This window comes from Ambystoma mexicanum, chromosome 4p, assembly GCF_040938575.1.
Source record: "Ambystoma mexicanum isolate Mex_15411 chromosome 4p, UKY_AmexF1_1, whole genome shotgun sequence".
Taxonomy (NCBI): domain Eukaryota; kingdom Metazoa; phylum Chordata; class Amphibia; order Caudata; family Ambystomatidae; genus Ambystoma; species Ambystoma mexicanum.
The window spans coordinates 1,090,944,595-1,090,971,328 of NC_090927.1; the positions used below are offsets into that span (position 1 = coordinate 1,090,944,595).

Genomic DNA, 26,734 nt, shown 5'->3' on the forward strand with positions numbered 1-26,734 from the left:
GGATGCCCCAGGGCCAGGCGGCGCTATACAAATAATAAACTAAACTAAACTAAACAATACCAGTTGGAGAACGAGAATGATGGGAGGAAGAAAGAGGGTTGCAACAGCCCTGTACAAAGTTGCACAACATACCTAGAGCAAACAACATGGACTGATGAGCATGAGGCAGAAGGCATACGGAAAAGGATTGGGAATTATGTATACATATGAGGAAAAAACATGGATATGAGGCCAGAGGGAGTATCGAAGGATCACCACCAAGAGAAACAAGAAATATATTGGATGACGTAATAATGGACAAGGATATAACGCTGTCCTTAAGCAGCCTAGATCTTGATGATGAGGAAAGGGAACAAAACAAGAGACCGCGAGGAGGGAGAGCGCGTGTGGCTCTTTAATAGATCCAGACATAGGAAAATGGGTATAATGGTCAGACTTTGAAGAACTAGAAATAAAAACACCAGAGCCTATATCATATCCCGAACGACCAAAAGGATGATCGCATAGGGTTGGGGAAATGTTTCCACCTTATGTAATTAGATTGAGGTCATTGCCAGGACGAAGACAAGCAGGTGGAACTAGCCCTACCTGGAAGACAAGGAGCATAGGTGGGTATGATTGTAGAACAGGAATGACACAATTCTCGTTATTAGAGAAAGGGGCAGAACAACCACAATATATACTATGGCCGTAGATGGATAAAGATCATTAAAAAAGTAAATTACCTAGTTTGACCGGGGGAGCGGGTAAATGGATTCATGAGTTAGAAAGAATGACAGCGGAATGGCATTAGCAGGAGGAGGAGAGAGCTGATGACATTTGGAGACGAGCGGGATTTGCAATTGTAACAGCACAAAACACTACACACAATGGACCACCATTTAACAATTGCAGAGCAGACATATGGAGGGCACTTAGATTACAGTATCCTGATATGTCTGACATGGGTGTGATTGTGACAAGGAAAATGGGAGAGAATGAAGATCCTGTTGCTTATATTCAGGAGATTCAAGAACATTGGCGTCTTGAGATGAGGGAACCGTGGTATAAGGCCGTAGCATTATTTTCTCATATTTTATGTCATGGACTGCCTGAGCAGTGTAAAGGCTGATGAAAAAACAAGTAGGTATGGAAGCAAAACCATGGCCAGAAATACAGTTGACAATTGTACATCATTGTCGATTGTTACAAGAGAAGAATAAGAAAAAAACAGAGAACAGGAAGCTTAAGAAAGCAAAGTTAGTTCTGAAAAAATTGTTGAAATTTGCCATAGAAGGAGCAGTATTGACCAGTGGTGAAGGGGTGGTCACACAAGAGTTACCGCCTACACATCCATTTAATGCACGGTACCCCATACATCAGGAAAGGTACCATTATTGGCCATTTGATAGAGGGAATGGACCTAGAGGACAAGGAGGCAGATTTCAAAACCCTCAAGGTGGAGGAGGATTTAATTGAGGGAAAACGCAGCAATGCTGGAATTGTGTGAGAATGGGACATTTAGCCTGCACATATAGAAGTAGAGGGGGCATGCAGTAGAGCTCTGAAGCTCCAAGAGGGGGGACAGGCTATTTTCCACAGTATAGTACAGAACCACCAGAATATTATGTTCAAGATTACACGCAGTATTAGACGCACGCTCCATAAATGCAGCATATGCAGCCAAATCTGCTGCAATCACTGTCGCCACACGGGCAACGACAGCAAGCGCCTATGCAAACACAAGTACAGACACAACAGACAACAATGCCACAATGGAATACAAATACAGGAACCCCACAAATGCCTACACCCAGGATAGGGAGTGTGACTGTGGTGGGAGGAAATCCTTTTCATGGGTACAGGGGTAAATACATCCACACACACAATAAGAAAGCCCACAGAGAGAACTGAAGTGTTCAGTGCTATCAGTGCCACCAGAATCCCAAGAGGAAGTGAGGCTCACCGTAATGATAGGAGGCAAGACATTTTTGTTTCTTGTAGACATGTGAGCAACTCGTTCCTGTGTTCAAAAGGAAAAGTATCCAATGTCTGGCATTGCCATGAATGCGCAGGGATTCTCCACTGGCTCCCAGTTGCTGCACAGATTAAATTCAAATTCCTTTGTATCACCCACAAGGCTGTCTGAGGTCGGGGACCACACTATCTGCAACTCTCTCTCACCAAATACTCTGCTTCTAGACTTCTATGCTCCTCTGGCACCAACTCACTGTGTGAGAAGCGTTTCACTAAACAGAGGGCAGTAGGAAGCTTGCTTTCTTCAGCTAGATCCCTCCTCTGGAACAGCCTCCCCCTGCTACTGCATCTTGAACAGGACCTTTTGAAGTTCCGAAAACACCCCAAGACTCTCCTCTTTCCTCCTCCTTCCATTCTTCGTTCCTCTGCTAATCCCACCATTGCTGTAATTGGTGTCTTGGGCCCTTATGCATCCTCTGGGTCTCTGACCATTCACACCCAATCTCCCCAGCATCTGTCCTCCTTCAGCACTTGCCTCGGCACAGCCTCTGCACTGGAGATTCACACTTTCCACTCATGGTGGCGCCTGGCCACATAGCACTTATCATACTTTGCACTTCATCTCTGGCTCAACCTCGAGCACTAACACCACAGCACCTACCCCACTGCCCTCTTCCTCCCTGTACTTGCACGTTCTGAATACTCACAAGGCATAGTAGGTTCGGCCATCCTTTCCTCCTCTGTATTTTTTGTGTTTCATTGTACTGCTATCCCATGTTCCCTCCCTGCTGCCCTGTGGGCGATTTGAAGCAGAATTAATTTCTTTTATAAGCACCTAACAAGCAAACAATAAAATAAATAAATGAGATTAGTTTCTTTAACTGATGACTTACCAATTTCAATAGGAGAACATGACGTGTCTATGTCACTATTGTTTTCTCGGCAGACACCAGTTAATATATTAGGACGTGACTTGATGACAAAACTTAACATGAATCTACTGACAAAGGGATAGTATGTTCCACTCCGGGGATACATTACATGAATGTAAGAGAGTCTATATTAGCATTTACATGTCAAAAAGCATTGCAAGGTTTCCTCTTAGACCCAGAAGTATTTTTGTATGGAGTAAATATTTTGTTGACATGGTTTCCTTTTTTTTTGTTTAGACCTCAAATACCTATGAATGATGGGGAAGGACATGTTATTGGTTGTTCATGGGACAGATGATGAAGGAAGAGCATGGAGAACAGTAATAGTTCTTGAAAAAGGGTAAAGACTAACAGACTTGACAGATGAGGAGTTGTTCAGAAATGAGTATTCAGATGATGAGCTTGTGTTTGTTATAAGCCTTATCTATTGGATAAAGGTTGAGAATACGGAAATATCACAGAGAATGGCAATGGTAAAAAAGAAACCGTCATTCTTCCAAGAAGATTTAGAAAAGGTGCCAAGCATCTTATCGACCAACTGTCCATATGACATGAGTCTATTGAGTGGAGCAGTAGCATTCAAAATCAAGCTTAAGACAGGTGCATTTTTACCATGAGCACAGCAATACCACATGTCCATATAAGTAGATAAGGTATATTCGAAACCATTTCCACTTTAGTACGGCAGGGAATACTGGTACCATCAGACTCCACATGTAACACGGCTGTGTACCCAGTAAAGAAATCAATGGGTGGTGTCATGGAGATTTATTCAGGATCTACACGCCCTAAACAATATTGTCGAAGCAGAGTTTCCTCTGCTTCCGAATCCAGCTACGATATTATGTAACATCCTAACTACAGCTAAATATTTTACAATAGTAGATTTAAAAATGTTTTCTTTTCAACACCCTTCATGAGGATTCCCAATATTTGACCTCATTTTCATATAGAAATCAGGAGTGGAAACATACAAGATTACCACAGGGGTACTGTGAATCCCAATCAATCTTTAATAGTGTTCCTCAGATGGACCTAGGTTACGTACAACTTGAGAGCACAATAATTCAGTATGTAGATGACATATTAGTGAGCAGTGAGACAGAAGAAAAATGCAGAGAACATTCAGCCCAGCTAATAAGAGTATTGACAGAGAAAGGATACAAAGTGGACAAGGAGAAACTACAGTATTGCCAGGAAGAGGTCCTGTGCTTAGGACAGGTAATCTCTCAAAAAGGGAGCCAGGTGACACCCAAGAGAGCAGAGATCTAAGACAGTGAGGGAAATGCATCAATTTTTAGACCTATGTAATTATTGTAGTGCAAGGGTTTTTGAATATAGCACATATATTAGACCCTTTTTGAAGGGACGTAAAGAAGCACAGATAGGTCAAGATGACATAATATGCACATATGAAATGACAGAAGGATTTGAAGAATTAAAAAGGGATGATTTGTACAGCCCCTGTTAAGTATTCCAGACAATAACAAAGCGTTTTACTTATTTTCACATTCAAATTGAGTGTTAATGACAGCAGTCCTTAGGCAGAAAACATTAGGACATGGAAATAAACCATTGGCTTATTACAGTGGGATTCTAGACCCAGTAATGAGAGGGCATTACCCTTGCAAACAAGCATTAGCTGCTGCTGCTTTCCCAATTGAAAACGCTGCAAGTATTACAACTGGATGCTCAATGATGTTATTTGTCGAGCATTCACTTCCCTATTTGCCATTTTGGAGAAACCCAAAATCATGTTGACTACGCAAAGAGCGTCATGTTATGAGGTGATTATTTCAAACCTAGCGATCAACATTTTTAGATGTAAAGTAGTGAATACAGGAACATTCATAGTAGAACCAGTAGAGGAGGATTATGTACATGATTGTACAACGTATACTGAGTTTTATGATGATATTGCCCACGTTAAAGAAAATGCTCTAGGACGGGGTGAAATTCTATTCATTGATTGCTCTTCAAAAATTGACCAGACAACAGGAGGAAGGCATACGGGATCGGGAGTAGTGAAGTTAAAAAAGAATGGTGAATTTGAAGTAATAAGATTGCCTTCACATTGTTCAGCACAAGCTGCAGAATTAGTGGTGCATATTGCAGCAGTTCAGAGATATGAAGATGATGAAGTGACATTGTAGCCTGACTCTGCTATGTGACGTTAACCGTACACGCAGGATTGTCACACTGGAAAGGGGGGACTTCCTCTACACAGGCGGCACACCTGCAACATGTGCCGCTATTGGACAAGCTTATTAAGGTAATAAAGCTTCCATTGGCTATCACTGTGGTGAAGTGTGCAGCCGAAAGTAAGAGGGCAGACATGATTTCTCATGGTAATTAAGCCAGAGATGTTTAAGCAAACAGAGCAGCATATTTTCCAAATATTTATAATTTTGAAGTAGAAAGTGTTAAGCAAATGTCAGAACATCGCATGATTATGAAAGAAGGCTTTGACAAACATTTTATCCATTGTAAAGTTAATTGAGCTGCAGGGTTGAGCCCCACAAGAAGAACTGGATTTATGGAAGAGACAGGATGTTCTTTATCCCCACAGAGGCTATTTGGAGAAAGTTAGTACTGGAAAGTCAGTTATGCCTCAAGCCCTATTTTAAGTTTCGCTGGATCAGCTTCACTATCCTATGCATATAACCAGAGACAATCTTGCTGCCACGATCGCAGAAGACTGATTGTCGCCAAATTTATTAGAACATGTTGCATAGTTTATTGTGAATTGCATTGTCTGCCAGAAATTCACAGCAGGGCATGCCTTGCGAACAGTGAGAGTTGCAATACCCCACCCTAATGGTCCCTTTTAGCATTTACATATATATTATGTGGATATGTTGCAAACATGCAATGGCTACAGATATATGCTAGCAGTAGTGTGTAATTTTTCCTGATGGAATGAGGCAGGTCCAAGCATGCACCCAGATGCCACATCTAGTGCCAAGCTTCTCGTACATGAGGTGTTTACTAGATGGAGTGTATGCAAAGTCTTGTGGTCTGATAATTGGCCGCATATTGTAAATGAGATGTTTGAACAGATCACTCTTCTATTAGGCATAAAGCATACTTTTTCATCTGCTTATTACCTACAAGCAAATTGTATTTGTGAGCATTTAAATGGACTCCTTAAAGAAAGAATAGCCAAGATAAAGATGACTTTGAAGAAGGGATGGCTGCATTGCCTACCCCTTTCCATATATGCATTGAGAAACCAACTTGGCTCAGATCACCACCTGACTTCTCATGAGTTGGTGACTGGATGCCGAATGAGAGTACCCCTTGCAATTCCCACTCAAATAGAAACTGATGCCCATAGTATAGCAAAAACATTAGGGGATGAGATGCATGATTATTTGGAAAATATGACTGCTAGTGTTCCTCTTATTTCCCAACAGATCAATAAATGGAGGAAAGGGTCGAAGAGGATTGAAGAGGACAGCCAAATGATTAATGCTGTAGAACTGTTAAAGCCACCTACTTTTTATCCAGGGGACCAAGTGCTTGTAAAGTGTTTTGTCCGCACTTGGAATAAGCCCCACTTTCAAAGGCCGTACCTCGTAGAGGAGGTCACCCCCACTGCTGTGAAGATCCAAGGAAGACAAGCTTAGCTGCATCTGAATGATGCAAAGCCTTACAAAGGAGAGACCCTTACCCATCTGGTACCCGTTGACAGTGAAGCAAGAGAAGAAGATCCGCAAATGCAGACCAGATCGGCTACCAAGAGCCAACAAGAGTCATTGAAATAAAGACAATTCAAACTTTCAATATTCCCAAGTTTAAAGGCAAACAAACAAACTTTGCAGTATTTTCAGAACTATTCCTAATAGGTTAAAGAAACAATGTTTTAAAACATAAAAAGAAGCAGAGCAAACAACACCTTATGTTGCCTATAACGTTCCATACAAACTTGCATGGTGTTCTCACTTAAATACTTTGATTATATCCTGCTCTAGTGAGATGAAACGTTGATATAGTCACCTTTTTTGGAAATCCTAAGACAGGCCCTATTATTCAAAGGATCATCATTGCAATACTATTACAGTTTCCTGTTACAAAAAACTGTGATTGTAATACAAAGTAATAGGAAATACACATTCATAAAAAATAATGTTAATTTTCCAGTTGGTAAAAGACACATTGCTAGCAAGACAACCTATAGATACACAAAATGCAGTAAGAGGTTTGAATTCTTTTGCAATGCTTCTTGTGGCTACATTTTGTACAATGTGCAGTCTTTATTTCCTTACTGTTATAGCATTTTGCCAAATGATGTTTTACAATACAGATGGAGTGTTCAGAAATGAGACAGCTGTTTTTATCCCTAACAAAAGCATGAGTGATATTTTCTTCCCTGATATTTCCAAGCTTATTATCTGACTCAAGATGGATTCTGAGGAAGAGCATGAGGATGTAAATATATCTCGATAACTCAGCCCATTTAAAGAATAATATGTGGTATCAGCACATGAAGGAAGTGGGGAAAATAATGTTTGATGAGAGCTGCTATGTATGTTCTCTCATCCCTAATGCCATGAGCACAGCCAGAACATTTACAGCAAGAGTAATACCTACACATGATGCGAAGTGTCTCAGTCATCTAACAGTATGCATGACAAGATGAGAAGTTGAAGGAAAATGGGCGACCCTACGGTGGAGGTCAAAGAAAACATTCCCATATGAAGATGCTTACATAAAAATGCAGAAAATTGAAAAAGACCCAGTTTGGAAAAGCAGAATGCTCCTGTACTCATTCAGTGGTCTGAATGGAGAACAGATGAGAACTGTTGAACAAAAGAGACTGGATTGTGCAGACACATTGGAGACACCAGGATTGCCAGGATGCTGGGAGAGACCTCAGCAATTGGTATATGGACAAGTACCCACCAGTACATAATGGGAAGACGGAATGTTAGGATGCAGTGCACATTTATTGATGACAGCACCAGTAGAGATAGTGCAAATAGTGAATGATGAGTGCCTTAATGAATGGGCCAAGTAATCAAAATTATTGACATGGGTTGAAAATGAAGCAGGTCCTGTGTCCGTACAGCCAATGAAGAATGTGACACTGTTTCAGAAACAGTGGTCTGTTGGAGAGAACAAACAATGCAAGCAAATAGTTGATGTGCCAGGAATTAATGGAGGAACTGCCGTGCTAATGGACCACTATTGGGCCTGTGGATCCAAAGCTTATATGAAGCTGCCATACGAATTTGGGAGGAATATGTTCCATAGTGGTAATACATGTCCCTGCGTTGGTGATCCCTCAAAGTGATCTCCATATAACTGACTTTCCAAAAATGGATGCACATCAAAGGAAGCAGAGGTCGCTCAACCTCTTCCGACAGAAGAGAGAGAACAATTTTTCGGAAAGATCCATAGAAGCTTATCACAACATTCCAGATGAGCACAAACTGCTCAGTAGAACGGCAGTGATATTTCCAGCTATATTTATACCAGGAATTCAAACTGCAGTAAATGCCAAGTGGTTACAAATCACCAGATCGGAGCTGCTACAAACAACACATCAATAAAATAATTTAATGTGATTAGAGAAGAATTGAATTAAGGGCAATCAGACTCATGACTCTCCAGAACAGGTATGTCCTGGACTTAATTACAGCAACGGAAGAGGCGTGTGCACCAGGATCAGGCCTTCTCGCTGTCCATACACACCTGCCCATGATGGAGAAAATGGAACCCTGACAGAGGCAATAAATATGGTGTCAACTCTGCATACGAAAATGGTGGAAGAAGTAGATGAGACCAAAGATGAAGATTGGTTTTCATTTCTATTCTCAAGGGTCCCAACCTGGATGGCAAGTGCCTTCAAACTATTGGGAGCAATACTAGTGTTAGTGGTGCTGGGATTCTGTCTTATAAGAATGACTATAGGACAATGCAAGAAGACAGCAAAGAACTAATTGGAATGAAGATAATGATCGATGTAAATGCTGTGACTGACGAGCATACACAGACCGAAAACACCACCCATGAGCACTTCAAAGGAAGTACCTTGGCACCAACAGGAATGAAGTTTTATTATCCAAAGGATCATAAGAACTATGTGGGTCATTAGGTGTTCTGACAACTGACTGCGGAGTGCAGGGGGGAATGTAGAGAGGCAGATATACACATCACCTGTGGAGCCCACCCCCTCAACTCTGTCATATTGGAAGAACAGCAAGAGAGCACTGTGCATGACTTGGTATCATCCTAATGCCACATCGAAGATATGAGAGGCGTTATGCTCTCAGACAACCGTATCAAATGTACCCTCAAAATGATGCGGTAGACAAATCGGACTGAAGAAAAATGACATCACAAACAGAGAAGATACATAGACGCACTGAATCTGATGTATGGATGTTCAAAGAATGAAGATGTAGCTGAAGCAATGAAGAAAATATACATGCAAATATGAAGAAAAACAGATACATGTAGAAGATAAGTGACAAGAAATGTCATAGATGTATATACACAGAAACGCAAAGACAACGTAGAAGCTTGCTAAAGTAGGAAATATAACATGAGTAAAGCAGCCATGTTGAGAAAATGGATGTTGGCATCGTATAATAATAAGCAAGAAGTCTCAAGGAGAAGACCAAGGCTGCAGAGCTGACCGGCACTGGAATGCAGATTTGTGCAAAAAACAATAGATATTTGCTTGGCGAAGGATCAAGGATGCCACAGCAAGAAGCAACTGCAAAGAACAAGAGGAGTCAAAGAGGACTTTGTACATAAGACATATTTCTCTCAGATTAAGTAAAGGAGTGAATAATTATGAGTACCAAGTATTGAAAAATCAAAGATGCAGAAAGGACATGCAAGACAGAGCAACCAAGTCACCGGAGGCCAAGAGGAGTAATTGCACCCAATATAATTGAATCAAATAGCACTAAATAGAAGAACAGAATGGACAAAATCATGCTTTCCTCACATGTGGTTTAAGACCAGAAAACAAGGCCTATTCATAAAGCTCCAGACGAATATAGCAATGTACCTTCACACCCTTTCAAGTTCAGAGTTAGAGAACGGCTGGTAACGTCAACTACAAAGAAGAAGCCTTGACTTAGGGTCTTACTGATGAGAGATTGTAGGCTAATTAGCTAAGTAAGGCAGTTGTCTGACATTGTTCCCCTGCACCAGGGTTTCATTGCTTAAGTGCTGCTAACAAGATCAATGTCCAAGGTTGGAAGAGAGTGCCAAGCAATGATGAGGATCTAAGTAATGTTATACCATACATTGTTGTAGAAGCCTATCAGTTGCTGGTATTATCTGCATTTTACGTGGTTAGAGGGTGTTTAAGGCGTGCCTACCAGATATGGGGCAGCCAATGATGATACTAACACTTATATGAACTATAGGTATATATGTTCCCGTAACCAACCCTCCACCCGATAGGTTTCTATCGTTTGCCATGTAGGATGACATCATAGCTGATGTACATTGAGGTATGAAGCCGTTTGTGTAATGGAAATGTGTTGAGAGTGTGTGAGCTACAATCTGTTCGTTCGCCTGGTTTCCCTACTTTATCAAACTGATAATAAAGTAGTATTTTGCCATATTCTTTGAGTCTGTCAGGTTATTTGGGCCTGAGATCATTTATTTGGTAATCCCATACGGCACTTGGAACGCTACAGGTGCTACTGCACACCATCTCTGCCTATTAAAAAAAGGAATTTCACCAGATATGTGGGTAAAGATATGAGAACAATTTTTTTCCACATCTGTTGCCGCTAACTTAACACAATCACACTATTTCCTTCTACATAGATCTTACCTAACACCACTCAGGATATCAAAAAGGTCTACTACTATCACAAATGTATGCTGGTCTATTCAATCCCCATCCACTGATTTCATTCATGCTATATTCAAGTGCAAATTTGTCTTCTCCTTTTGGGAAAACATTTGGAACTGTTTACAAAATATGTTTTCATTTCAAGAACCATTAACATTATCCAATTTAATGATTGGTGTTTTAGTAAATCCTTTCATGACTTCCATCCCTTCACCAGATGTGTTTATGTTTTGTTGTTTATGTTGCCTTTCAGCGTATTACTTCAAACTGGACAAATTCACAAAAACTGACATTGACATGATGTGATATGATATGATGTGGCATTTATAATGCGCTTGGACACAAGTGCTTCTAGGCGTGACAAGACAAGGAGGGGGAAACAAGGGAGGACAAAATAACAATCTTACTAAGCCTTGTATCATTCAGATCACGCAATCGCGGGGAAGACGGAAGGGGAGAAGTGCCAGAGGGACGGGGTGGGGGAGGGGAAGGAGGAAGTGCAGTTAACTCACAAGTACAGCCAGCGGGGGGCTCATAAGTGCAGAAAGAAGGGACTATAGGGTTGCAGATACAGACCCTTGAATGCTGGGGAGCCTGCAGGCATTGCAAGGGCAACTAGACATGCAGGAAACTGGGGCCGAGTTCAAAGGGTGACCAGGTGACCAGTACACGGTGCAGTCAGGTGAATCAGCAGGGGAGAGGTAGACAGAAAGCAGAAGCGAAAAGGCAGGTCTTGAGTTGCTTCCGGACCCAAAAATGGTTCTGCTCAAGTTTGAGAGAGGCAGGGAGGCTGTGCCAGAGAGAGGCGCCAGCCATGGAGATAGATCTGCCCCCAACTCTCTGATTGGAGAAGCGACTGACTCTCCGAGAGTTGGAGGTGGATGAGTGCAGAGCTCGAGAAGGAAGATGTTTTGGAAGAGAAAGTTGGAGGTAGAGCGGTCCCAGGCCCCAGAAAGCCTTGTGGACAATGCAGAGGGTCTTGAAGTTGATCCTTGCAGCCACATGGAGCCAGTGAAGAGATGTCAGAGCTGGAGAGATACGATCCGTGGGCTTGAGGCCAAGGGCAAGTCTTGCTGTCCTGTTCTGGATAAGTTGTAAAGGTTGACGAGTAGAGGAAGGAAGAATTAGAAAGAGGATGTTGCAATAGTCCAGTCTAGAGAGGACCAGAGCTCTGGAGACAGTGAGCTTCTGGGAGAAAGTGAAAAAAGGAAGAATACCTCTGAGGAGGTGCTGCTGATAGTTTGACTTCTTAGAGATGTCAGAGATGTTAGGAGAGAGCGAGAGGGTGGAGTCGAAGATGACACCAAGGTTCTTAGTCTCACGGGAAGGAGCAGGAAGAGAGCCCAGAGTGGACGACCAGAGAGAGCGGAAAGGAGGGAGCGGGTTTCCCAATGAGGAGGATCTCAGTCTTACTAGCATTAATGCAGAGATCAATGGCCGCACACCATTACTGAATTGTGGCCAGGCAGTCTGGTATAAGAGACTAAGCAAAGGCAATTGAGGGAAGCCTGAAAGAGAGCTGAGTGTCATCCGCATAACATTGACAATTGGAACAGAAAGTAGCGATGCGATGAGCAGGAGGTGCCAGGTAGGGGTTGAAGAGCCAGGGAGAGAGGTTAGACTCTTCGGGAACACCACAAGTATAGAGAGAGATAGAAGAGAGGAAAGACCCCAGTTGGACCTTAGAGGGTCGCCTGTGAGAAAGGAGGTTAACCAGGCCAGGGCCTGATCAGTAATATCAATGTTGTCCCGGAGACAATTGAGCAGGATGCCATGGTTGACCATGTCGAAAGCAGAGGATAGATCAAGGAGAATGAGGATAGAAGGGAGATTAGAGTCAAGATTGGAGAGCAACTCATCACGGGTGTTCAAGAGAGCAGTTTCCGTGCTTCTGGCAGCTCTGAAGCCAAACTGGTGGTCATGGAGGCAACCAACAGATTCAGTATGTAGATTGAGCTGGGAGATGGCCAGCCTTTACAAGAGTTTGCCCTGGAAAGGAGTGATGGAGATCAGGAGATAGTTAGCCAGAGAAGTCAATTTGTTCTTTCCATAGAATTGACCAAATGTATGCTTTGTCTTCCCAAATGTAATGCCAAATGGGCTATCTTTACATCATATTTAATGTAAAATACTAATCTTACTTCGAATTGTGCTAGGCCCTATCCCTCTTATTTCCTTATTGTGTATCTAAGTGCGTTTTGAGCGTCTCCCCTGTCAGTCTAGCCCATTTTTCAATTTTATAAGCATAACGTTGAAATATAATAATTGGTTTGTTAACTACACTTTATTTGATCCTAAAAAAACGAATTGTTCTCTATTGTAGTAACATGTTTTATGGAGTCTTCTATGTAACAAGCTTATTTATTCTTTAAGAAATTGTATTGTTTCAAAATATTAATAAAAATGACTTAACGTAAAAAAGACTGGAAAAAAAAGCTATGTAAGTATTTCTAATTGGTGTCATGTTCACAGTATTCTTTGCATGACCCAGTAAAAGCTCAGCTTTTAAAACAATGTTAACAACTAGCGTGCATTTAGAGACGAAGCAGACAATTGTTTACAGGTTGGTTAATTTTAAATCCAGATAAATGTATTTTCTCTATTACTAAATACAAGGTAGTGATGTTTATAGGTCAATAAATAGATTATTAGTGAACACAAGACCTCAGAATGCATAGTGGTGCCTTAGATCACAAAGTATTGCAAGCCAAATGCTCCACTTCCCAATGCAGATAGCTTTCCTCCACATGGGCTATCGTCCACCTCTTGTCACTCACAGCTTCTATCTGTAATGTTGTAACTGACAAGCTAGAGGGTAACTCAAGAGTATAATGCTGAACACACCACCACTGGGTGAGACAAATTAGATGAATTGCACACCTGTCGAACTAATGGTAAACAAGGTTCTCCGGAATTGTACTCAGTATGTTGGGTTAACAGCAAAATGTGTTTATTTTAGGGTTGTGGCAAGGCTATGCACATTTTCCAAATATACACATTTTTGGGTCACAAAGGAGGTGTGGGCAACACATATGTGACCCTCAACCCCACTGTGAAAAGCTAACATCTATGTGCTTGTGGCGTGTGCATCGGTTTAGGTGCGTTTCTATGTGTGTGTGTGTGTGTGTGTGTCTGTAAGAGAGACTGGGGTGGAGGGTGGACCTCCACAGGCATGATGAGGAATGCTTTTTCCTTCAGAGGCATGCTATCCTGAAAGTGCTTTACACAGGCAATGCTGGCAAATATTTGGGCAAATATTTGGGCACAGCGAGCAAAAAATGGTTTCCAGACTGTGCTTTCCAGGACTGCGCAAGTTTAAATTGTGGATAGAGGCATCATGAACTTGTACTTTAAAGTGACAGGCTGGCATATATTGTGAACACCATCATGAAAATGGTTTAATTTGGCAATGCTGGTATATATATTTGGAGACGTGGCATCATGAAAATGTTGTACACTGTTTCTGTTTATTCTGTTTACTGTTGCTGGTGACTTCAAGTCACCCTATTATATTAGTTTCTAACGTTACCTATAGGACCAATTGTATTGCTTTTTACCCAGTTATTCTAAAAATGCTGTAAAATGTACCACTTCAACCGATTATTTAAAAAGACTCCCCATACCCCACCCCCAACCTCCTGCACTGCTTAGGGTTGCGTTTCCATACTAGTTCAGGGTAACAATTACCATACCTTAAATTCCTTATAATGCAGGTGCCTGCTCAGGATCTCCCACACCAAAAGCTGCCAGCATCAGTGCTCAGGTGTAACCACTGACACTGCTTTTTAGGTACAGAACATTTTATGGAAATTAGGCTGTTTGTCAGAACAGACATTCACTAGAGCCCTTAATATTTCAAATGAAACCCTGTGTCACAATCATACTTTGATCTAATAATCTCTCCCCATGCCTACCTTTTCTTCAGCAGTTCCTGCTCTCCCTTTCTCCATATCCCTATTTCTTTCAAACAAGCAGTTTCTACTATATGCTAAGCCAGGTGTCTGCAACCTATGGCTCTCCAAACGTTTTGGACCATAATTCTCATGATCCTTACCATTGGCTATGCCTGATAGAGCTAATGAGAGTTATAGTCCAAAACATTTGCGAGGCAAAGGTTACAGCCCCCAAGGGCTAAGCAGTTTGTGCTCTCATTGTTTTTCATTCTTTGCCCATTTCATTCTTCTGAGGTTCTCCTAACACCTCTGCATTTTCTCTGTTAATTGCTACCCCATTAATAGTTTTTCTTCAGCTGATTTTTCAATCTGTCCACTCTCAGCTTCATCCCTACAATTGTCTCTTTTATATATTCATATCTGGAAAGAAGGCACTCAGCTCCGGTCCGACTCCGTCGTTTTCTTTCTCATAAGAGATGTTACCCAAGGACGCCATTTGTGGGTTGCCAGGGGTCGCAACTGTGACCCCTGGGGGCCACAGTTGCAACTGCTGGGGACTCCCTTGCAACCGCAACATAAAAAAATAAATGTTTTAAAAAACTGAATCTCCTGGTGTAGCAGGAGTCCCCGCGATATGGGGGGCTCACCACACCAGGTCTGGTGGGTCCCCGGCCCATCCTCCATATCAGGGTGAAGGCTGGGCCGGGGAGGTGCTCAGTAGGGGTTGGAGTGACCATGACATGTGGCACAAGTCACATGCCACGTTCAGCTCCAACCCCTTCTCCCTCGGCTTCCTCGCAGCTCACATAAAGGAACCAGGAAATTCTAGCAGCTTCCTGATTCCGGTTTGTGAGCATCACAGAGAAGGCAAGGGTGACCTGGAAGGACAGCCAGAAGCTGCAAGAAAAAGGTATGAAGGCTTTAAAAAAAAATATGATGTGTATTTTGCATGTGTGAAGTGTGTGTAAGATGTTTGTCGATGAATGAGAAGTGATGTGATGTGTGTTCTTGAATGTTCTGGGTGGGTGTGAACCTGTGTAGAGAATGCAATGAATGGATGTAAGAGAAGGTGTTGGTGACTGGTGGGTGAATGAGAAGTGAAGTGATGTGATGTGATGTGATGTTATGTGTGTTTTTAAATGTACTAGGTGGGTGGGTTTGTGTCTGTGTAGAGAATGCAATGAGTGGATATAAGAGAAGGTGTGAGTGACTGGTGGGTGAATGAGAATTGATATGATGTGATGTGTATTTTTGAATGTTCTGGGTGGGTGGGTGTGTGCCTGTGTAGAGAATGCAATGAGTGGATGTAAAAGGAGGTGTGAGTGACTGGTGGGTGTATGAGAAGTGATGTGATGTGATGTGTGTTTTTGAATGTTCTAGTGGGTGAGTGTTTGCCTGTATAGAGAATGCAATGAGTGGATGTAAGAGAAGGTGTGAGTGAATGGTGGGTGATTGAGTATGAATGTGGTAGTGTGTGTTTGAATCTTCTGCGTGGGGTTTGGTGTGTGCCTTTGTGGTGAATCCAGTGTGAGTGAATGTGAGAGTGGATATATGGGTGAGTGACCTGTGGGTGAAAAGGGATGCATGTGGGTGTAAGGACCTGGGAGTCTGGGGATCACCTGAGCACTTTTGCCACATCCTTTATTGACTTTGCATGTTTTACTGGTATTTTTGGGCAGAGCCAAGTTCATGTGTGTCATTACCTGGCTAGACTGGCATTTTGGGGCAGTCAGTATAGCCATTGCTTACTGTGGCATGACATTTGTTACTCAGCATCTTTAAAAAAGCAAGCATGATAAGTAGTGTTACCTCGCTAGACTGATCTTTTGGTGTAGCGGCCTGTGTATTTGTTACTGTAGCATGACTTTTTAATTAATTTAGCATCTATGATGAATCAAGCATAAGTGTTCCTATGGGTCTAGACTGGCTTACATTGCAACCAGTTTGAATAGGTTTTCATGTTGAGACATGTCACTTTTACTGGCCAAACCAAAGGGAGTATGTTCATACCTAGGAGTACTGGCATATATCGGCAGAGCCAGTTGTGTGCCCAGTGCCAGTAATGATACCATAAAAAAACATCTTAAAGCGAACAGGAGTATGGTTTTATATGGGAATACTAGCATATTTTGGTGAAGCCAGCATGGAAACGTATGGGCACAGCCAGCATGAAAATGTTTTTATACTTACATATATTGCAGGGACCGGCATGATAATGCATTGGGAAATGCCTTGTGCACTTTTGGTGACTTGCATCTATTGTACTTTTTTTCATGATTTACCCTACACCCTAGACAACTGATTGTTGGCCTTTTACCCAAATTGTTGGCCTTTTACCTACATTTTCACAGAAAGTGTGCTGTGTAATGCACCATTATTCAAAACATGTTCTCAGGGGAGGGAGAAGAATCCCACCTGTCCCCCCCTGTGAGAAACCTGAGGGTATTCTCCCAAGTAGACCTCGAGAATCCCTTATTCAGGTGGCCAGGGACGGGCTTCGCTCTCAGATCCCAACCCTGGGGTTGGACGAGCGTGGGAGGATCACCTGGGTAGGGGAGACCGGTGTTATGCTTGGGGAATATCCAAGGTGAAGCGGAGTATTATGCTGGAGAAAGGGCAGAGGAAGAAGCTTTTATATGCTGCACCAACTCAACCGCCCTTCCACCTAATGAATCTCCCTTATTCAAATTCAATGACCCCTCCATATCTGGTAAATTCTCTCGGAACCCAAACCCCGTCAAAATTGAAAACCACAATTACCAGAATCCCTGTTTTCCTGTTTTTGACCTGAACGCTCCCAATTCTTCTTTTCCACGTCACTTTGAGTATTCATTTCCGAACACCCAGTCTACTTGCAATACACTCTTTTGTTCCCACAACCCCCCCTGTTCCGTTCACGATAATAATCCCGGTCATTCCTGTCTGTCTCACAAACCATATCTATCTCACCCTTCTGAGTTTGTCAAACCCCCTGGTACGAGGGTTGTAATTCCATGTAGCACCTTTTCCCATCCTACCACGAAAGACACTGGACTAATATTAAAACTGTCTACCTTATAACTCAACCCAAGGGTCAGGCAAAGTCAGGCAATTGACCCGAATCTCACTCACCTGACAGCTCTTTCCTTTCCCCACAGGGATAAAAGGTGGAGCAGAGGAGCACACAACGAGCATGGAGGACTGCACAACGAGGCAGCTATCCAGGCATGGCAGTCCAAGATGGGGAGAAAGGCAGTGAATATCATAAGGCTGACAAGAAGAGAAGCAACCTTGCCCTTTCTGACCCAGACCCGCGAGACCTCTGCAGAAGGAATCGTAAGACTGTGGACAATAGCTCAAGTGAGTTGTAGCAGACGTCAATGATACACAGAGCGTGCCTACGCTGATAAGCAGGACCGAGTGAGATACCTCCTACTTTGGTTCCAGTCTTGACTGCAGAAGGAATCGGCACCACGTGGGTGTTCACTCGAGAGACTCTAGTTAATCCCATGTTGATTGAAACTACTGATACCAGAAGGCGGTAGGAAAGCCGCCAAGAGAGTTCAAAGTGGTCATATAGTGGTCTAGCAAAATCCCTGTACAGTCAAAAGTCTTTGACCACCAAACTGTTGAGAAAGAAAGAGAAGTGATCCTGCATCAAGAGAAAACAAGAGGAAATATGAAGTGTAAGAGTGAACCCGAAGGAGGGCTAAGAGGGGCGAAGTCTGAAGTCCCAAGAAACAGTTGTTGACAAAAGTGAACCCGGCAGAGGGAGGTTCACTGGAAACTGTTTAGAAAGACATTAAGATTTGTGAATACCAAGGAGAAAATATCTTTGCAAAAGCCAGCGGGAACCCGACAGGAGGGAGTTAAACGTTCGAAAAGGATCTGAGCCAAGAAGAGGGAGATCCAGAGGTAAGAAGCCATCACCCCAACGACACGTAAAGGCAATCGAGAGGTTATTTTTTAATATAAGCCGGAGTGAACCCAACAGGAGGGAGGCTGATATTTGAGAGGGATCTGAGCCCAAAAGAGGGGGACCCAGGTGTGAAGAATCATCCCCCCAAGTGTAATCTGAAAGTAACTTTTTGTTTATTATTTTTGGTACCTATCAGGCCCTCGGAAGCACGAAATATTAAACCCGAAGGTCCTGATATCAATAGGAGCTGTTTTGGGATCCAAGCCGGAAGAGGGGTGTCCAGGAGTGAAGATGAATCACCCAACATATACATTTGAAAGGAACGTTTGTTATTTTGGAGTCAATTAGGTCCTCAGAGGCAAGAGACTTTTTTGTGGAAAAAGAGACTTAACCACTGATGGTCCTGATACCTGACGCAGAACTGTCGTCTCGTGCTGGAAAAGCTCTAGCGTGTGCTGTGCTCAAAAGTCCCACCTTGTCCCGTGCTCAAAGAAGGGAGGCCCCCAGCTACCGCATCCTGACTTATTATTTGTGAACTCTTCTTTCTTTCTTGTGAATGCTTTCCCACACTCTTTTTGGTATTAGTGATAAAGGTTGCCAATCGTTATTTTTCAATATAGGCCCTTTTATTTTTGACAAGACGCCACTATAACTGCCTTATTTTGATTTGATGGTCGTAGCTTGCTCCCATTTTAGATTTAGGTTTAGATTAAGCGTTTTTCGACCCTACCTGTACAGTTGAATAAACACCTTTGAACTGTGATCACTTGTGTCTGTCTGGTCTTGATACCATGCCTTCCTTAAACCCCCAAACACATTTTCGTTAGTTTGGGTTGCCTCGCTACACTCAGTCGCAAGCACATACTTGTGGCAAATATTTACACCCTCCAAAAAAACAACTCACCAGCCATTTGTGGACCCGGCACCGCCTCCTTTTTTCTATGTTACATTAAACATTTAAGCTTTGATTAAAACACATATTTACATCTTTCACTTGCAGTAGTGCAAGCCCCTGCAGTGGCAAAATCATCATGGACAATGCAGACACGTGGTGGTCCGGAACGGGCCGGGGTGTGGCGTGCCCTGTGCTTGTTAAAGAATTTGGGGGGGGTCCTCACAGTGTGGCTCACAAAATTTTGTGCTACGCCATTGGGCACCACTGGGTCTGACAGAGGGGTAGTGGGCAGTGTGCGCCGTGAAGCCTGCCAGTGAGTCCCCAGATGAGAAGCAACTTGTGGGTGTTATCAATTTAAAATAACTGTGTGGTGCCATGGACTTATGTGTGCAGCAATGACATTTCATTGAATTGTGTTTTTTTTATAGTCCTTTCCCATCCAGTATTAGGCTTGGATAAAAAAAAAACTATGGGGGATCTTGGGTATATTGAAATAACCTTTCCTAGGTGTTATACTCCAGCAAAGTTAACATTATCAGGTGCACTCCCCTGTGTGCACGCAGACCAGTCTAATAGGTTTCTTTTATCGTACTGGTAGCTGACTCATAGATACATTTATAACCAGGGAATTTTGTTGGTACTAAATCCTGGTCAATTATTTAATTTTCAGGCCTTGCCCGTGTAGCAGCACACGCCTCCCCAGGTCAGTGTCTTCTTGGCTTGTTTAACACATCAATGCCACAGAAAACGCAAATGTCTGTATCCATTGATCTATAGATGTTTCATGCACTAGCTTTAGCCTGCTTTAGAGATTTTGGTTACCCTGTTACAAATACTGCATTATGTATGTTTTACATATCGATCCCACGTCGAATGTGGAAAATGACATCCCCCAAATGTGTGATCGTGGACAAATCATGCCTCCCTCTGTGCCTCAGTTCTTACATCTGGCTGAAATGAGAGCACCTGGAAAAACGGGTGGTAGATGCACCTGGAAAATCTGAAGGTCAAATGACACCACTTCCTGTGATGTCACCAAGGGGTCAAGGGTAGTGTGCTGTCACTTCCGATACTCCTGGCATTTTGGTGAAATGGCGTCCCTGGTGTTACCCGGTGATGCATTTACATTTTTTCTAATAATTATCAAAATGATGACTAATCTAGTAAATTAGATCAATGCTTGTATTCTAAACCCTGGTGCTCATGAGGCTGCGAGATCTGCGAGTGAACAGTATGGGCCTCATCACGAGTTGGGCGGTAACGCCGGCGCTAGTAGCGCTGGCACTAATAGCCACACCGCCAAACGCCCCCAGCGCTATTAGCGCTGGATCACGGGTTCGGCGGAAGGGTTATTGCCCATTCCCCATTGGGCCCAATGGGGAAAATTTGTGCTATTACCGCCGGCGGATTTTCCCCCCAGCAGCAATCGCGCTGAAAATCGGCAATTTTGCAGCAGATGTCCCCCAGCTCAGAGCTGGGGGGAAATCTGCCAAAGCCATGATCTGGCAAACACTTAAATGCGGAGGTAATAGCACTACTGCTGCATTTAAGGGTTACCGCCAGACTCTTGATGAGGCCCTATATCTGGCCAAGGCCACTGCCACCAGACTCTTGGCCTCTGGCAAATGTCTCCCCATTGACCTGGGCCATGATGCATGGGAGCTGCACAGTATACAGTATGATAATTATCTCTGGGGATGTATGTTTTTTTCTAGATAGTGAGGTAAAGAAAGAAAGCTTGCAAGGTTTAACTGGGCATGCCTTCATAAAGGAGATTATGTGGCTAGAATGCTATAGACAAATGTAAACCAATTCTACCACCATTACAAGAGTTACATGCTTTCTTCTTTTATTTTCATACAGCATTGCGAGCCTGAACTACTCCCAGAAGGCATTGCACTAAGACATGTGTGACAGTAGTGGATCACAAATATACCGTGGGGTTAAAGAAAGAAACAATTATTCAACCACCTTTGAGAAGATGCCCGCTCAGTTCTGCTTTGACTCTGTGAACGGGTCCTGCGAGAAGAGCATCTGGCCTGTCAGCATTCGTGTGCCCATGTACACCTTCATGGTCTGCACCATCCTGACCACGGTGGCCGGTAATCTGGTGGTCATCATCTCTATTGCCCATTTCCGGCAGCTCCACAACCGGACTAATTACTTGATCCTCTCCATGGCTATTGTGGACCTTCTTCTAGGCTTCATGGTCATGCCTTACAGCATGGTGCGCTCGGTGGAACACTGCTGGTACTTTGGCGACTTCTTCTGCAAACTCCACACCAGCATGGACATTATGCTTAGTACTGCCTCCATCTTCCACCTCTCCTGCATCTCCGTAGACCGATACTATGCCGTCTGCGATCCTTTGCGTTACAGGAGGAAGATCAACACAGTGGCCATTCTCTTCATGATCTGCCTAAGCTGGGGCGGCTCTGCCATTTTCGCCTTCAGCTTAATCTTCCTGGAGCTCAACCTGAAGGGGTCAGAGAAGTTCTTCCATGACCACATCAGCTGTGTCGGGGGCTGTTTTGTGTTTTTTAATAAAACAACGGGTGTCATGGCCTCTCTGATATCCTTTTACATTCCAGGATTCATCATGGTGTCCATATATGGAAAAGTGTACTGCATCGCCAGGAGGCAAGCTAGATCTATCACCGATACCACATACCAGTTTCAGTTCCAGATGGGACTTGGAGAAAAACAGCAGATCTCTAGAATCCGAGAGAGGAAAGCAGCAAAGACTTTAGGGATAGTGATGGGGGTGTTCCTGTTTTGTTGGTCCCCATTCTTCTTCTGTACCGCCACTGACCCTTTCATGAACTATGCCATGCCACCGGTCCTAATCGACGCTCTTGTTTGGTTTGGTTACCTGAATTCCACGTTTAACCCCATGGTGTATGCCTTTTTCTACACGTGGTTTCGTCGAGCCCTGAAAATGATCCTCTTTGGGAAGGTTTTCCAACCAGAGTCTTCCAGGACAAAGTTGTTCACTGATTAAACTCTGGGGTTTGGGCCTTCAAACAGTCAGGCTTGGATGTGAAGATGTATAACTGATAAGGGGGTTGCAGCACTGCAGCCAACCATGCGTGCAATTTTGGCAGTATGTGATTTTCCTGATTTTGCATACAGAAATTTTACATGAACTACCATGAAGACGAAAAAATGCAATCTAGTATGAAAAATAAGGAAGTGCCCAGCACAGGGGTGGGAATGTGATGTCAATGGAGGGTACGGGGGAAAACACCTGCATCCAAAGAAAGGGGAAAATGCTATCAGATATGATATGATATTTTATTTATATCGCGCTCATACACAAGTGTTTCAGAGCGCGATGAGGCAAGTGGGGGGACAAGGGAGAACAAAACAGCGATCTTACTAGGCCCAGGGACATTGAGAATGAGCAAGTGCAGGGGAGAGGGAAGGGGGAAAGTGCATTGGCGGTAGAAGTGGAAAGTGCTGAGCAAAGGATAAAAAAAAACAAGTGGTAGTGCAGCCAGCAAGGTGGCAAGTGCTAGGTTTAACTCACAGACAGGGGGTGTCTGATAAGTGCAGAGAAGGTGACTGTAGGGTTACAGATACAGACCCAAGTGCAAAGGTTGCCAGGAGGCAGTGCATGTGTGTGGCAGGGTGGGCATGTACCTGGGCTGGAAATCAGAGGGTAACCAGGTGCACGGTACCGAATCAGACAGATCAGCAGGGGAGAGGAGGAGAGAAGGTAGAAGCAAAGAGGAAGGTCTTGAGGTGCCTCTGGAACTGGAGATGGTTCTCCTCAAGATTCAGAGGGAGGCCCCAGCCGAAGACAGAGATCTACCCCCAACTGGTTGCTTGGAGAAATGACTGACCCTGAGGGAGTTAGAGGAGCGAAGAGCTCGAGTGGGAAATTATTTATGAGGGAGAGTTGAAGGTATTTTGGACCCAGGCCCCAGAAAGCCTTGTGAACAATGCAAAGGGTCTTGAATTTAATCCTTGCAGCCAATGGGAGCCAATGATAGACAAAGTCGACACAGAGGGCCTCATTACAAGTCTGGTGGTAACCCTGCCGGTGCAACTGGTGGGTTACCGCTGGACTTGCAATATTTACCAGCGCCTGGCTTGCCGGAAACACCGGGGGATTACGACCCCGGTGTTCCAGGAAGTCAGGCGCCGGTAAATGTTAATCCCCATTTGCACTTGAGTCCACAATGGGAATGGGGACCACAGAGGCACTGGCACCATTAATAACGGTCCCGGTGCTTCCGTGAAACTCTGCGGGCGGGTGCCGTTCCGCCCACCAGGTCTGACCCTGGCTGGGTCGGGACATCACCCACTCACAGAGTCGTGCTATGCCTGTCCGGTAACAGCGGTGCCGGTAGGCTTACCAGCACCGTTGTTACCGGACCGGCCTGGTCGTAATGAGGCCCAGTATGGGTTGCTGAAACCACTTACATCCCTGTTTTCTATCAGACAAGACAGATGGAGTATAATTGAGTCACCTCCGTATGCAAAGGGTATATTCAGAAATGGAAATTAACGCCATTTTCTGTGAGGCTCCTCCACTTGCCTTCCCACATGGTACCCTTTTTGGCTTTGCATTGGAAGGGAACCTCAGTTTAGAAGAGGCATCTGCCGGGGAGCCTATTAGAATGTATGTGCTGGAAAATTGATTTGTGATGCAAGGACAGATGCAGAAACTGAATGCAACAATCCACAATTTGATCCATTAATCGCAAACATATTTTATGTTATTTATTTTGTTTTCACACCTTTGGCGGTGAAAAAACAACTAAACTGAGAACATGTTCAATTTGACAAGCTGTGTGTCTTTATTCTCAGGCAGAAAACGTGCTGATTAATTTCCAACATTATGGCTTGTTACTTTTAACAAAAGTGGAAATGGTTTGTTGTGTTATTTTGTGTTATGTTACTTGGTGCTTTGCGTCCTGCGAGTAAGAAGATGGGGTTATGAGTGGGTTAGTGGGGGCAGATCATTAGATCAGCTATGCAAGGCAGGCAGGGTGTCACTGGTGCCTGTGTTGGGAATTTATATGTGGGTATGGTGAGATGGCTAGAATGAGTGATAGGAATGGGAGATGTACGAAGTGCTTGATTTGTGCGCAGAGACATCTTTATGGGAGGGCAAAAGGGGCACTTGCCCTGGGCCCCCACCTTGGAGGGGGGCCCCATAAGGCTACATTTGGCCTCATAAGAGATTTGGTGGTAGCCTTGCCTGTAAAACTGGCAGGCTGCCGCCAAACTTCTGAAAATTTCCGGCACCCGCGAATGGGCAATTACCAGGTCATTACGGCCCTGCCGGACCCAGTATTTGCACGTTTGCGGGCGCCGGTGCAACTGACATGCTGTGCTCGTGGGTGCCTTTCTGCCTGGCAGGTCCGACCTGGTGGGCAGAAAGTCACCCGCGAGCACAACTCGTAGTTTGCCAGTCCGGGAACTACGGTACCAGCATGCTTACCGGTACCGTAGTTCCCGGACCAGCAAACTTATAATGAGGCCCATTATCTTTAGAAACCAGTTTCCAATGTTGAGCAAACATAAATCGCACACGTTAGGATATTTTAGGGGCTGCTGCTGAGGCTAATCCTATTGCCGGTTTGCTGTTGACAAGAACATTCTGTTCCGATTAATTCACCCTGTAATACTTTCTTTGTTCACTGTGTATACATAGTTTGTGCGTCAACAATAGTACACATCCTGTAGCATTTTTACCTTTCTGTGGAGACCCTATTGATCATGTGCAACAGCCAAAGTTGAAATGCATAAAGATACATTTGAGTGCTGCGATGGTGAAGAAGATAGCTCAGTGTGTTAAGCACTCATTGCTGAGATCTGTGTTCATATGCAAGATTACAAAACCAAATTCCACAAAGGCCGACTCAGCCTTTCCTGTCTGAAGTTGATAAACCAATATGTCTATGTACTTTGCTTTGTAGCACATCAGGTGCTAGTAACAGCAATCTACCTGCACCAGATAGCGGTTGCTATAAAAACAAAAAGCACCAGTATGTTGAAGGTCTAGATATCAGAAGTCGTGTTTCTTCAGACAGGTGGTTGTAAAACACAGGCAGCCCCGCCCCCCCTTAATGATGAGCATAAAGTGTTAATTCAATAATGTGAAACCAAGACGTTCATTCGCGTGTCCTGGCTTTGTCAGCAGATGGTACAGTCATCCTGGACAAATCATTTATATATCTTGACAGTACTGTGCTGTCTTCTATGGAAAGGTTTGCCTTATTACATGCTGGTAGCATCGTTTAGCACATTACCTGACCTTTTTATAAGTAATTTGTTGGTAGGGGGTCCTACACAGAAGAAAACGGACCAGATATTGAAGGTCTCTGGCAAGCATCCTTTAAACTATGCTCAATTGACACAAAAAACGTTTTTTTTTTTTATACAATGCACAGGGTTATCTGTGCATTTATAAAAAAAATAATTTCACAAGCCTGAGTTATGAGAATATCTAAAGCTTTAAAATACAAAAGATAAACCCAGATAAAATCTTTTAAGATCCCATCAATTAGTATGCTGATACTTAAATACTTTCCTTGATGATGAAGGAAATGAAGGTAGAATCATCCCCATTTTTCATTATACGCCTCGATAAAATGTAGTTTTAAAAAAAATGTCATGTTGGGTTATGTGACTTGTGTGCTTTACAAGTTGCTTGTATAAAGTTCATTATTTTAGTTCATGGTAACATCTGGAAAAGAAACTAGCAGACATTGCAGAATAGGAGCGAATCCCAGCATCACCGCGTAACCAATGTGTGATCCTCATCTCATGTAATCTCATATTGCCTCCCTTGTCAAAATGACCAGCCCCCAAACCTTTCAAAAATGTCACCGCTCACAGTGATTTCGTTCTCAATGTATGGTCTTTAAAAAAAGCCTCACACATGCTTTCGATAGATACAGTGTTACCTCCCCTATAATAATAGTGAGCATTTATATATTGCTCCCCACAACCACTACAGAAGTACCCTTATCATGGACTGCTAAGGTTGTCCTTGAAATGCTACTTCTTTATCATTCTGATTACAGCAAGAATGAAGAGGGTAATGGGACTGAAATGTTGTACCTATGCTTATTTTGAGAGGCAACAAATCAAGCTATGAGTGGTGATGGAGATGAGGGGGGTGCAACCACATATTCGGATCCCTTAATTCTTTTGGTTTGGTGGAGGGGGGGCACAGGTATCTGTGCCCCGGCGGACCGCAAAAGTGATTCAGATGGCCCTGTTTGTGCGGAATCTGTGTTGTGTTAGGACTGGAAGGCGAGGCATGCGTGCTATTGTAGAGTTGTGAGGCTGTTCGTTAGGGTAGGGGGTTTGTGAGTT

General features: G+C 43.5%; 1 protein-coding gene across 1 annotated transcript in view; it reads left to right on the forward strand.

Moving 5' to 3' along the window:
- The window catches only part of TAAR1 (trace amine associated receptor 1), a 60,882-nt gene extending 36,713 nt beyond the window's left edge, over positions 1-24,169 (forward strand). Inside the window, exon 2 of the mRNA XM_069606678.1 lies at positions 21,263-24,169. Coding sequence (XP_069462779.1) covers positions 21,306-22,400 — 1,095 coding nt within the window. The 5' untranslated portion in view covers positions 21,263-21,305 and the 3' untranslated portion in view covers positions 22,401-24,169. The remainder of the gene's footprint in view (positions 1-21,262) is intronic.
- Positions 24,170-26,734: the final 2,565 nt, after the last annotated feature.